Source organism: Electrona antarctica, assembly GCF_951216825.1.
Source record: "Electrona antarctica genome assembly, chromosome: 16".
Classification (NCBI taxonomy): domain Eukaryota; kingdom Metazoa; phylum Chordata; class Actinopteri; order Myctophiformes; family Myctophidae; genus Electrona; species Electrona antarctica.
The window spans coordinates 40065520-40079980 of record NC_136797.1 but is presented as its reverse complement, the minus strand read 5'-3'; the positions used below and the strand labels follow the sequence as shown (position 1 = coordinate 40079980).

Below are 14461 nucleotides of genomic sequence, written 5' to 3'. Positions count from 1 at the left end.
AGGTGTAAACGGCACTTCTGCATGCTCCGCATACGTGACTTGGCGACCAGAACTGCACACAAAGCTCCGCGATACAATAGGCCTATCTCACAGCCCGCTTTCCACGCCCACTTCCGGTAAATAGTGGTGTCATTTAACATTAGCATTTACACGTTTTTTTCTCTGGAGAATCTAAGTACATTTTCTAATGTAAAAATGTGACAGACCAATATTATTATGAAGCAAACAAGATGGTAAATCAGCTCGAACAGATAGAACAAACCTTACCTTGAGAAAACAAAAGTTGTAGACTTCTTAAATTACCTCTGTTAACATGTAGCGTCTATGGAGTGACGTCACGCTATCACCACTAACCCCGAAAGGGGGCGTATTAAGGGGGCGGGGAAATTCTGTGAGATAGGCTTATTTGCATTGTGCTTATTTGCATTGTGGGTGTGGAATTCTCTCAAAATGTAACACTGATAATAGATATACCGTCTGCCTTATTCCTTTCCAGCAGTGACCGTGGCTCCCAGAGTTCACGCTCCCCCCAGGGTTCCTCTGAAACCGAGCACAGAAGACCAGGAAATCTATGGGTTTGTATAGTTACTTACTGTACACCGGGGCTTCTCAAAGTGGGTGCCTTGATGCAAGTCCAGACTAGGTGCCTCAGAATACACTTACACCCTCTATACTTAGTAAAACATATAATTGTACATTATAAAATGATTAGGGCTGACCCAAAAAAATCGATTAATCGACGATCGATCGATATGCACGGGAATCGATCTTGAAATAAAGAATCGAATAGTCATTTTTTTTAAAAAGCGGCCGCTTTTGGTCCGCGAGCCGGCCCCATTTGGTCCGCGAGCCATGCTGCATGCTGGCGCCTCGCAGACCTCGCAACGCCGCCTCCCCTCTCCCCCCTCACTCGTGGTAACAACAAGGAAGTCAACAAGAACAGCTGCAGCCTGCATTCATGCCGCCCAAAAGAAATAAAGTGTAGAATCCAAAGTCAAAGTCAAAGTCGTACGATTAGTCACAGACGTTACCGCAGTGAAATTTGTTCTCCGCATTTGACCCATCTCTTGCAGCGTGCGCCGCGCTCGGGAATCATTAGTTGATTTGACCCCCAATCCAACCCATTGATGCTGAGTGTCAAGCAGGGAGGCATTGGGTCCCATTTGTATAGTCTTTGGTATGACCCGGCCGGGGATCGAACGACGACCTCCCAGTTTCAGGGCAGACACTCCACAAGGCCACTGTCTGGTCCCTGATTCCCTGCCACTACAACCCCTTCGGATTCGGAACGCATCTTCTCCAAAGCGGGATTTATTGTCTCTTTTCTGCACTAATATAAGTACGGTAACTAACTATAATATTGCACTCTCAGAGACAGAGACGCTTTTTTGGTTGTGCGAACGGTGTGGCGCCTGCGAGACGGCATTTTTTTTATTCGTTGAAATGGAACGGCTTTACGTGTCTCTCTCTCTCTCTCTCTCTCTCTCTCAAAGCAATTCTCTCTCTCTCTCTCTCTCTCTCTCTCTCTCTCTCTCTCTCTCTCTCTCTCTCTCTCTCTCTCTCTCTCTCTCAAAGCAATTCTCTCTCTCTCAATCTCATATTTCCATTTTGCATCAATATTATACTGCCATGCCCATGTCTTAATACAGTGTTGCTTTTTACAAATAAAATAAGCAAATAAGCCTATCTCACAGAATTTCCCCGCCCCCCTAAATACGCCCCCTTTCGGGGTTAGTGGTGATAGCGTGACGTCACTCCATAGACGCTACATGTTAAAAGAGGTTATTTAAGAAGTCTACAACTTTTGTTTTCTCAAGGTAAGGTTTGTTCTATCTGCTCGACCTGATTTACCATCTTGTTTGCTTCATAATAATATTGGTCTGTCACATTTTTACATTAGAAAATGTACTTAGATTCTCCAGAGAAAAAAACGTGTAAATGCCCATGTTAAAGTCACCACTATTTACCGGAAGTGGGCGTGAAAAACGGGCTGTGAGATAGGCCTATTAAGGTTGATCACAAAGTTAGTGTGCTACTTTGATGGGAATGCGACGCGATTATTAAGAACACCTGCCTGGGTGCTGTGCGAACAGTGAATCTTACCTTGTGGCTCGTGCTGGTTTGAAGAAAGAAGAATTATAGGCATAATCCAATGATAATCCAAGGTTTGTTTGTCTGGAGGATGGAGATCCAACACTATGTCATATTATTAAAGTAGGCTATGTAAACTTTAAGAAGAGCTGGTCAGAGCTGCTCCGTTCTGCTAATTGATCTGACCTATATTTGCGCAACTGACTGGCATTTGGTAGCCTAGTAATTATACTTATTTGGCAGCACCTGCATTTCAGTAACCTACAGGCCTACACATTTCAAAAGGCTTTCATATGCTATTAATATTTTTTCTAATAAGGTTTGTCCTTATAGATAGAAATGTGATCATTTTTGTATAGTTTTGGATATTAATGAATTAATTATTAAAGCACAGGGCCTCGCATTTCTCCCAGGCAGCTCTGATTGCGTGTGCCTCGCAGCAAGCACTCGTCTCGCTGCTGTCATAAAGCCTTGATTAAATGACGCTTTATTTCAGTTAATTTTACGGCAAGATAAGGAAAATGCCTTTCCTTTACACTTGCGTGTGCTGTTTCCACGAAGCCTCTGAGTTTATTTCAGTTATAAATGCAAAATTCCGTTGCTGTTGACTTGTTACGGTCGGATGTTTTATTGTAAGCCTAATTATTTGTGCGTCACTGCTTTCATGAAGGCTGCTACAATTGGGCGGATTGGGTGAAAGCAACAATTGTTGCTTATTGTTAAATAAAATAATTGAGACCAATCCAAGCATGCGTTTCTCTCTGCTATATCGTTGTTTTATTTATTTTAAGCCTAACACCGGGGCTCCACCGGGCGCGTCCGCGTCGCGTCTCCGTCACCGTCAGGGAATGTTCCCTTTTTAATCAATGAAGGATGGCTCCACTGCATTAAACATTAACGCGTGCATTAAAATTGAACCGGTGCGTTTTTTGACGCACGCGACGGAGACGCAACGCAACGCATCCGGTGGAGCCCTGGCGTAATTCATTGTGCGTCACTGCTCGCCTCGCAGCCCCCCCCCCCCCCGTCCCGTCCGTCGGATGACGAAGCGTCGACGATCGATCGTGATTCGTTTTGAAGCGTCGATCATCAAAAGCGTGATCGAAGGTCAGCCCTAAAAATGATAGGTAATATTTGAATTACCTTTTTATCTTTCTGTGTGATAAAGAATGTCATACCTCAATTTGTATGCCAGATACCTACAGTACATGGCTATGAATACGACTATGGGTTCACATCACACTTGTTATTTTATATTTTTTAAGTGTAGACACAGTGAAAACAGCACATTATAGGTAAACAAACAGTGCTCTTATTTTACATTCCTCAGAAGACAGAGCGCTCTGGCCACATTCAGGTGTTTAGACAGATATCTGGTGTTAGGCGGTTCTGTCCGGCCTCAAACAAGCACTTGCCCGGTTGGGCAACCTGAAAGAAAACTCCACCTACTTTTTTTAAAGTTTTATTTACCTGCCAGGGGCATGTGGGCAACCCTTAGTGTCAACGCCCGACACGTATGCTTACATGATTCCACACGACACTTACATGTTTTCAACTCTGGGCCGAGGGCTTTTTCTCACAGTATTTCTTGCTATTATTGAACGTGTGGTTCAGAACCAACACATTGATGGTGCGTTTCTTTCCGTTGTTGGACGTGTGGTTTAGAGCAAACACGGTGATGGTGCGTTTCCAGAAGGGTGATAGCGTGGGTCTGAGGCTGGCGGGAGGCAACGACGTGGGCATCTTCGTGGCAGGAGTTCAGGAGGACAGTGCTGCCGAACAAGAAGGTCTCCGCACAGGGGACCAGATCATGAAGGTAAACCTTTAACAGTGGAGTCCAGATCATGAAGGTAAACTTTACCTTACAATTCAGTTGTTATGACAATTCTCAAGTGTGTGTGTGTGTGTGTGCGTGCGGCCTGCACCGCACCTTTGATTCTAGCTTAGAGGAAGCCTTTATGACCAAAGTCATTAAGTACCAGCCGCACCTCCAGACCATCATTGAACTAGGCTATAGGTGCAATCTACTTGTGTTTATATTCAGCAGCCTAGGACACGTACACAGTTTGGTTGTAAGAGGCTTCCAACAACTTGGGATGCCAAAAAAAGCAGCCAAACGGCTAGCGAAATTCTGTGCAATCTCTTCCACTATCGGTAGCTGCCAAATATGGCGAAGACGCTGTTACTTGTACCCCTGAAGGGTGTGTGGGTATTTTTCCGGGATTTGCTTATTGCACTCTGTACAGCACCGTGTACATATTTGTGTCCTTGTATTGTATCTGTTATGTGGACATAAATAAATGATTAAAATGTGTGTGTGTGTGGCAGGTGAACAACATGGACTTCAGAGGGATGGTGCGTGAGGATGCTGTTCTGTACCTGTTGGAGATTCCCAAGGGAGAAGACGTCAGCATCCTCACTCAGAGCAAACCTGACGGTAGTTTAACCCCGTGATCGTAAAAATCATAATAATATGGTACATATTACATAGGGGTGTAGCGAATCGATACATTTTAACAGCGATACGATACGTGTCAGGATACATGGTATGATACAATACGATACATGGACTGTATTGGCTCATTATGGCGATACGATGCAATGATTTAAAATCGATACAGTAACTATTTAGCAAAGAAATTAAATCTGTGTGAAACATGTGGATAGTGCAGGTTTTTTAAGGGAAAATGTATTAATATGGATATAAATGTGACTAGATTTGATCTGCCATTGGATAGCTTCAAATTGACATATTGGTTGTTCAGTTTGACCCACCAGTTTTGGAGATATGGCTTATAGAGAAATGTCTTGCAGGAGTAGTGGAAAAAAGACCAAGCAGAGAAAATGGCCTTCAAAGCTTTAGTTCAGTGATCTGTGACTTTAGGGGGCACTGTTTTCCCTTCATTCCTCCATTAGTCAACCAGCAGTGTTGCCATGTCTGCTTATTATAATTAGTTGGCCTTGTTTAAGTAAACACAGTGATTATCTGGCAAATACATAGACATTATATTTGAATGGGTTAAATTACAGTTAAGGTCCTTAACTGTAATTTAACCCATTGAGACCAGGTTCTACAAAATGAATGTCTTCTGAAAACCGAGTGCCGCGCTACGACCTTGTAGATCTGCTATTTTTCAACAGCTAAAGTTTAAAATAATGGCTAAAGTGGTTAAAAGCTATAAGGTGACACAGATGCGGTCCAGGTCTTAAGGCAGGGGTTCTCAACGTTTTTGTCCGGGGACCCCCGGAAATGCTTTGGCAATGTCTGGGGACCCCCAATATAAATTGACTGCTACAATAACCTTAAACCATTTTGGGCGGGAACCCCTTTTGGTGTTTTAAGCATTGTTATAATTTAGCTATTGAAAAATAGCAGATCTACAAGCTCATAGCGCGCCACCGAGTGGCGCGCTATGAACTTGTAGGTCTGCTATTTTTGAAAAATCGTGAAAATATATTTTTTTTTGGAAAATAATTTGGGGCCCCCCTAAAATAATTTGGCGACCCCCCGAGGGGTCGCGACCCACGGGTTGAGAACCCCTGTCTTAAGGCATTATAAGTGAGACGCATACTAACAGGCAGAGTGTGTGTGTGTGTGTGTGTGTCTCTGCATCCTAATCCTAGTGTACAAGGACATCCTGGCCTCGGGCAGAGGGGACTCCTTCTTCATTCGGACACACTTCGAGTACGAGAAGGAGGCCCCGCAGAGCCTCCCGTTCGGCCGGGGGCAGATCTTCAAGGTCACGGACACCCTCTACGACGGCAAGCTGGGCAACTGGCTGGCCATCCGCACGGACAGGGACAACACCCTGCTGGAGAAGGGAATCATCCCCAATAAGAGCAGGTGCGTGCGTGCGTTTGTGTGTGTGTGTGTGTGTGTGTGTGTGTGCGCGTGTGCGCGCAACTGTGGTAATGCCGGATAGCTTGTTAGCCATGTCTACATTAGTAGGTTACCCATGGTGTAAGTTTCAGTATTTAATCATTTTACTTCTACTCCACTACATCTCAGATCCAAATATTGTACTTTTACTCCACTACATTTATTTTAAAACTTTAGTTACTTTGTAGATTTTGATTATTATTACAAAACATACATTAACCACTTCAGACCTATATACATTCCGGCCATCTACAAGCTCACAGTGCGTTACATTGTGAGCTTGTAGATCTGATATTTTCAAAAGATTTGAAAACTTGAAATGGGACATTCTACACAATGAATACTTTCTACTTTTGGTACTTTTAAGTACATTTTTATACCGATACTTTTTTGAATTCCAGACTTTTACTTGTAACGGAGTATTTCCATATTGCAGTGTTGATATTTGTACTTATTCCATGTTGTGTACGACAGGGCAGAGCAGATGTCCAACGTCCAGAGCGCCCAGCGAGCAGCGGCCGGCACCGACCGAGGAGACTTCTGGAGGCTCCGAGGCCAGCGGAAGAAGAAGGACATGCGCAAGAGTCGAGAGGACCTGACCGCCACGCCAGTGTCCACGCGCTTCCCCGCCTACGAGAGGGTGGTGTTACGAGAGGGTGAGCCCAACATGAGAGGGTGGTCTTAATGGGGGGACTTTTTTATTATTTCCACACAACAGCTCTAAGGTACTGTATATTAATGACATAGTAAAATGTTGAAAATGGGTGGTTTTCCCCTTTAAGTGAAAGTAACCGGGGTGAGAGGGTGGTCTTAAGTGAAAGTAACCTTGACTTAAGACAAAAAGTTCCTGTCGACCATCATGTGTTTTTTTGTAGTGGTGCAACCACTCCCTGGACCCCACTTTGAGAACCACCAAGAGAGAGAACAGAAATAGGGCTGAGTGACACTCCTTTTACGGCCTGACAGCCATTCAGCACTATTAGACACAACTGCACTCTACCACCACCTAGTGGCTGTCCACGCAGATACAGATAGGTTGTGGAATGTGGTGGTTCAAATAAAGTACACAGTAGTCTCTGCTCTACTTAGTTGTTTTATTACATGTTTTTCTGTCCTACCTATAGCTCACATTGTCGTGTGTTGTCATTGCATTTGTTCTAGCTGGATTCAGGAGGCCTGTAGTCATATTTGGTCCAATCGCTGATGCAGTCAGTGAAAAACTGGCCGCCGATCTTCCCAATGAGTTTGTCCTTGCCAGTAAGTATTTGCTTTGTACTGGCATTTGTACTAAAATGTGTATTAAGCCTGTAGTGTCTTTGTGGGTCCCCGATTCCCAAGTTGAGAACCACTGGTCTAGTGTCTTGCCTACATGTCTGGAACTGTATGTAAGGCTTTGTTACAAACCCTGTACTGTGTGCAGATTATGTTCTGTTACTATGTCGAATCTTGCATTTGTGACGATGTTGGCACATTGTAAATACCTTTTTTTTTATTGTTTTTTTTTTCTTTTAGAAACTGAGCCCAAGGATGCAGGCAGTGAGCAGTCCTCGGGCGTGGTGAGGCTGAACACCATTCGACAGATCATTGAACAGGTATTGGAAACAACTGGCAGCATTTACTACTTCTTTTTTTAAAGATATTTTTTTTGCGGCTTACGCCTTTTATTGGTTTTTGAAGGGACAGACAGTAGGCTGACAGGAAACGGGAGAGAGATGGGGGAAGACATGCAGTAAAGGCCGTGTCGGGCTCGGGAGTCGAACCCGCGGCACACTGCGACTGGATTACCAGTCGGGTGCCCAGACGGTTACGCCACCGCCCGGGCAGCATTTACTACTTCACCGTGTTTGTCATCATCTGCCTCAAAGCAGAATAGTTACGAATTAAAATTAAATGGTAGATTTTCATTCTGAGAGAGTAGGTGCAGGCAGAAATTGATGATATATATTTGTGTCGCTTGGCACCAAAGCCACACACAAGTACGTAAAGTACTGTAGGTTGAAACATTTTTAATAAACTGGCTTCTCGGTTACCTCCTGCACACCTATTCCTAAATTACCGTATGACGATTGACGTGTGGCTGCGACTATGGTTCGATTCCTGCGTTTTTTTGGGGATGATTTAACCACTTCAAACCTGGTGGCCCCAGCCCCTCACCCTTTTCACATCATTATAGGTGTCATTACCAGTAAGACGCCTGAGGGCGAGAAGCGACCTCGCCCAGGTCTCTTCTCGCAGGTCGCGAGAAGATAGATATAGGACGCAGATATTTGTCTTCCCAGGTCTGTTAGTTCAACACCAACAAAATAGCACAGAAAACACATTACCAAGACAATACAATAATCGATGGGGCAGTTGGTTTAATGCCGTGATGGCTGAGGGGACAAAACTCACCCTAAAGAGGACCCAGATGGCATGAGGTTGAAGAAGCGATAGAGAGCATGATCGGTGTAATTTGATATTGAAAGTGCTAAGCGTGTAGCCAGCCCAAGCCTGTGTGATTTCTGGTCTAGAGAGGGGGGGGGGGGGGGGGATGGGTGCCGGCGAAATCAGCCTGATCCTATTTGTTCACCGATCTGAGTATTAATATCATATATTAATAGACTAATATCACTGGAACTTCGGTGTGGAAAATGTATTTCAAAGGGGTGGTTATAAACAGATTCCAACATCACAGAAAAAGTATCTCACTTTCAACAGTGGGTTCTGATTGTTCACCCACAACTCTGGGGTGAGCGAAATGTAATTCATCAGTGCCAGACCCAATCTGTCCAGGGAAATGTCTTCTTTTCCTGTGGCAGATTGGTCTGGTTTCCAGGCTAATACATACATTGCCCTGACTCTCCACAGGACCTCCATGCCCTGCTGGACGTGACGCCCAAGGCGGTGGACACCCTGAACTACACCCAGTGGTATCCCATCGTGGTGTTCCTCAACCCCGACAGCAAGCAGGGCGTGAAGGCCATGAGGAGCCGCCTGGTGCCCGGCTCCAACCGCAGCGCGCGCAAGCTCTACGAGCAGGCCCTCAAGCTGAAGAAGACCTGCTCGCACCTTTTCACCTGTGGGTTCAACACAAAAATAATAAAAAATTAAATAAAAAAATAGCCGATCTACGAGCTCATAATGTCGCAACATGACCTGCTGTCGAGTCATTGTGAGCTAATGGATCTACTATTTGCGCCGAATGTTCACCTTTTATGGCGCGGATAGAATTCATGTGGTTAATGCAATTTTCTTGATGTGCTTCTAGCGACCGTCGACTTGAACTCGGCCAACGATGCGTGGTATGGAAGCATTAAGGACTCCATTCGAGAACAGCAGGAGAGAGCTGTCTGGGTGTGTGAGGGCAAGGTACGTTTAGATGTTGTCATTTTAGAATTTTCTTTAATCTTTTGAATAACTTTTTTAAAGATTTTCTGAATACTTAGGTTTGGATTTAGAAGGCGTTTTTAAAAGTCGGCCTTAGGTCTAAATGAGGTTAAGCGGTCAACTATTGTCCACTATTAGAAATTATTACATGCGTCAGTGACGTATATTTACGCTTATTTGTCATTATTATGTGCTCTGTGCAATTTGGGATTACGAAGCCTAAAGGGGCAAACAGAAATAATAATTGTAATGTTCCATTGTTCAATGCAAAAAACTAATAGTTGATCTCAATGACTTAAATGTGTAATTGTCTCTCACAGTTGGACGGTACCGAGGAGGACCTGGACATCCATGATGACCGCATGTCCTACCTGTCGGCCATGAGCGGCGCCGACTACCTGAGCATGGACAGCCGGATGACCAGCGACTACGAGGACACAGCGGACGAGGGCGGAGCCTACACTGACAACGAGCTGGACGAGCCAATGGACGAGGAGCCCCGCCACCACCACCAACCCGCTGTGTCGGCCATCAGCCGCTCGTCAGAGCCCGTGCTCCCGGACGAGGTAAAAAGAAAGAATCGCACCCGTGTGAACTGAGCGATGCAGCTGTTGGTACTCCAAACAGACAGACAGACAGACACACGTGGCCAGTCTTGAGGCAGTTAGGCACTGCAAAAAAAACACCTTTTTCTCACGACCATCTCATCATTGCATCACGTCGATCATTTCCATCGTGTGTTGCCGTTGTTTTTCCAACCAATAGGGACCTGATTCGGCCGTGGCGCCGTGGACCAGTTTTCATGGCTTGTGATTAAATATCAGGGTTTTTATTATTTATTATTTCCAAGAAAAAAAAAAGTAAAACTATATTTTCTCAGAAAATATCAGATCTACACGCTCACAATGTGTGGCGATGCGACAGGTTCTGAGCTTGGAGATCAGTTATTTTTACTTTTACTTTACTCAATTTTAGTGTATGACGTTTGGGTATCTGGGAGGCACCAAATTTGTCTTTTTTTGGGGGTATCGAGCTGAAAGTATTCAGGAACCCCTGATGACGTATGTGGGTGTTACTTGTTATGAAATTATATAACGTATCATTCATGTGTTTACCAACCCCCCCCATCTCTACCTCCAACACCCACCTCTCATGTGTAGAAAGCCCACCCTGAGCCGCGGGCTCGTATGAGGAGGTCAGGGAGCAGAGAGGTGCTCACCAGAGACCCCAGCCCTCCCCCGTCCTTCATCCCTGAACCCCCAAAGGTGAGATCCCAGCCCCCCCCCTGTCCTGTCTCCATCCTTCACCCACCAACACCTACCACCTTACCCCCACCACTAACATTAACACTGTCCTGTCTCCATCCTTCACCCACCAACACCCACCACCTTACCCCCACCACTAACATTAACACTGTCCTGTCTCCATCCTTCACCCACCAACACCCACCACCTTACCCCCACCACTAACATTAACACTGCCACATAGACCCCAGCCCCCCCCTGTCCTGTCTCCATCCTTCACCCACCAACACCCACCACCTTACCCCCACCACTAACATTAACACTGTCCTGTCTCCAACCTTCACCCACCTTACCCCCACCACTAACATTAACACTGTCCTGTCTCCATCCTTCACCCACCTTACCCCCACCACTAACATTAACACTGTCCTGTCTCCATCCTTCACCCACCTTACCCCCACCACTAACATTAACACTGTCCTGTCTCCATCCTTCACCCACCTTACCCCCACCACTAACATTAACACTGCCTCATAGGGGCGTCACAATTCTCCAAATCAGTGGTTTTCAACCAGTGGTCCAGGTGGTCCTCAGCATTGTTGTTAAAGCCATCAGCATTACTTAATTTACAAGAAGTCTACACAATTAGAGAATGTAGAATAATTGTTATATTGATCTCTCCTAATGGTACCACATCAATACAGCATGGAATTGTGGGAAAAATATTATCCAACGACAACACAATATTCAAAGTCTTGGGTCTGAGAGGCTAAATGCCATCAAATGGTGGTACGTGGCTCAAATGCCGAATAAATAATGTATTTATGAAAAGGGTTGAAAACCACTGCCTTAAATTCACCATTCAAAGAGACTTTTGACTTAAATGTGACTTTAAAATATTTATCTCACAGACATTATTTCTTCTTTTGCTTTTTTCTTTGACAATTCTAATCCCTGTGGCTTTTATGGGTCAGGAAACTGGAGCTGTTGTAAAGTTCTCTTCTGCTATGCATGTATTGTATATAAAATGTATTATTAAAAAAAACTGGCAAACAAACAAGTATATATAAATACAACCAGATTTACAAGCTCACAAACCTTTGACCATTTTCACCCGTAATTCGGGACTTCAGATTGACAGGGTTTAAAATTGGGCCACTTGGACTGGGTTAGTGCTGATATCAGTAGATATTGGATGGAGCCCGCACACCACAGGTACAAGAAAGACGTTCTTTATTGAAAATTCTGACAACGTTTTGATCTATTTGATCTTCATCAGGTCATGTCCATCCAATATCTACTGAAGTTTCTTTAGCCCAGCACCCAGCCTGTCGATGTGCGTATTCTACGTCCGCCTTAGTGCTGATATCAGCCAGACTGCAACAGCTAGAAAGCAAAATCCGGAGGGTGGTTTTTACTTTGATAGTGTAAAAATATACTCGTATCCATTTGAACTCTTACAATACAGTATATAAATAATAATTGAGTACCACAGACGAATAACAGTCTAAGTCCACACTATTGATCCATAATGTATAAATGATAGATAAGGGTTCAGGACAACGAGGCCTTTTCGTGGAGGGGTCAGAATGAAATTTGGACTTAGACTGTTTTTCGTCTGTGGTACTCAATTATAAAATAAAAAACGTTTACATATTAACTACTCCGATCATTGTATCCAATCAGGAGAGACAAACCCACAAAGATCATTTATTCTGACTTTTGTTCCAGTTCCAATTTTGTCCAATTTCACTTGTTCGTCCTGTATGAGTTCTCTCCCTTGATGAAAATGGTATCCCATTCCAAACATCTGTTTGCTTAAATGGGAATATTTCAATTTTGTGTATTTTTATATAAAAAGTCCGTAAAAAAACAATTTAAAACTTGTAAACAAACAGACTGCACCCTTGTCCCAAAAAAACGAGGACGAGATGGATTATGGGCGACGGTACCTGATACAGTCTAGCGCAGCTACCAATGTCCCATAGCCTTGAAGGGATGCAACGCTTGGTTCAGAAACGTACAGGCTTCCGTTTCAGACTGAAACTAATAAAATGGACCGACAGTCCCGACTTTAAAGAGCCGATTCCGAAGTAGCTGTACCCGCGGAGCCTCTCTCCACATACTGGTGTATGACGCTGTAGTAGTCCTGGTCGCCGTCGACGACGGTAGCCGTTAGCGGCATCGCTAGCTCGTAGTCGAAGTGGTTGAATCCGGAGATCTCCTCCCAGTCACGGCTGGACGGGGTGGTGAAGGCGGGTTCCGGCGTCTGCGCGAAGAAGAAACTGTCCAGGTTCCGTTTGGCCAGCTTCTTGGCGTGCTCGGCGGCGTAGCGCTCCAGCAGGCCGCTCTCCTGCTCGGCGTAGAGCCGCCGGAACCGGAGCTGCTGGTCGCTGATCCGCGAGCAGCATCGCGCCGCGCACGTCATCAGCAGGTGGAACAGTATGATGATGGCGATGTAAAGCCAGCCCAGGATCTGGTAATCGGCCAGTGGTGGGAAAAAAGTACTCACATTTTTTACTTAAGTAAAAGTATCAATACGGCAATGTAGAACCACACCGTTACAAGTCAAATCAATACATATTTACTTCAGTAAAAGTACTAAAGTATTGGTATCAAAATGTACTTAAAGTATCAAAAGTAGAATGTACCCATTAGGCAGAATCACACGTTTTCAAATGTCTTCAAATGGACCCTCATAGACCTTTAACTCTTGAGAGTGTAAAAGGAAACCAAATGGACCCTTACAGATTGATTTGGATTCATTTTACTCTCTCCAGAGTTAAATAATTGCAGAGGCTACTGCAAAGATCATCAAATGGTGTTCCGTGGCTCAAATGCAGAATAATAAATAATGGACCTTGATACCCACTGAGCATTTTTTGTTTAATAGATGTCTAAATGGACGTCTAAAAATGAAAGTTTTTAGAGGTCTAGGCTTAGATTAGACGTTGAGACAACGTTGTATCAACGTCTATATAGACGTTTAAAAAACTACTAATCAGCAACGTCTAGGCTAAGCTTGGACCGCTAAAAAAACGTTTAGACGTACGTCTAATAGACCAGGGGTTCTCAACGTTTTTGGCCGGGGACCCCCGGAAATGCTTTGGCAATATCTCGGGACCCCCGCCCCGCCCCCTCCCGACCCCCAATATAAATTGACTGCTACAATAACCTTAACCCATTTTGGGCGGGAACCCCTTTTGGTGTTTTAAGCATTGTTATAATTTAGCTATTGAAAAATAGCAGATCTACAAGCTCATAGCGCGCCACCGCGTGGCGCGCTACGAGCTTGTAGGTCTGCTATTTTTGAAAAACCGTAAAAAAAAAAAAGAGAACTTTTTTTTTTTTTTTAATAATTTGGGGACCCCCTAAACTAATTTGGCGACCCCCAAGGGGTCGCGACCCACGGGTTGAGAACCCCTGTAATAGACGACTGTTGCTCAGTAGGATGAAAAGGGTTGAAAACCACTGGCATAAGAAGACGGAGCAACCTCCACGGGTTCTTTCTCACCTGCGATTCAGCGCGAAGAGTCGCGAGTATGTCGTCTATCTCCGCCTGCGGCACGGCCGTGCTTTTTCCACGGCAGGGAAACTTGTAGCGCTCCTCCTGGCACCTTGACCGCGACATATTGCCACAAAGAAGGTGATCTTGATAGTGCCGCGGCACCTTCTCACCGGCGAGAGCGCACACGTAGTAGTTACCGCCGAGTAGCGCCACGGCGATCCAACACAGAGGCGCGATCCACGCCGTGTTGCTAACGATCAGGTACATGGCGACGGTGTTAAGTGTGTCTTTTAGGTTCGTTTTGCGAAGAGCCAGTCCCGTGACGAGTTTCCACGTGTCCCTGTTCAAGATGTAGCCGAGCGCTAGCAGCAC

The 14461-nt window shown here is 44.9% G+C and overlaps 2 protein-coding genes across 4 annotated transcripts in view; one reads left to right on the top strand and one right to left on the bottom strand.

Annotated features, from left to right (window-relative positions):
- Positions 1-14461, bottom strand: part of LOC306940117 (serine/threonine-protein kinase NIM1-like) — an 805056-nt gene that overhangs the window by 250654 nt on the left and 539941 nt on the right. The window lies entirely within an intron of this gene.
- tjp2a (tight junction protein 2a (zona occludens 2)) overlaps positions 1-14461 on the top strand; it is a 75045-nt gene that overhangs the window by 51517 nt on the left and 9067 nt on the right. For all 3 annotated transcript variants that reach the window (XM_079525093.1, XM_079525092.1, XM_079525091.1), the window contains 11 exons: positions 497-575; positions 3757-3907; positions 4420-4528; positions 5716-5935; positions 6446-6627; positions 7133-7228; positions 7484-7563; positions 8819-9029; positions 9219-9319; positions 9658-9903; positions 10498-10602. In XM_079525093.1, the coding sequence (XP_079381219.1) occupies positions 497-575; positions 3757-3907; positions 4420-4528; positions 5716-5935; positions 6446-6627; positions 7133-7228; positions 7484-7563; positions 8819-9029; positions 9219-9319; positions 9658-9903; positions 10498-10602 (1580 nt within the window). The remainder of the gene's footprint in view (positions 1-496; positions 576-3756; positions 3908-4419; positions 4529-5715; positions 5936-6445; positions 6628-7132; positions 7229-7483; positions 7564-8818; positions 9030-9218; positions 9320-9657; positions 9904-10497; positions 10603-14461) is intronic.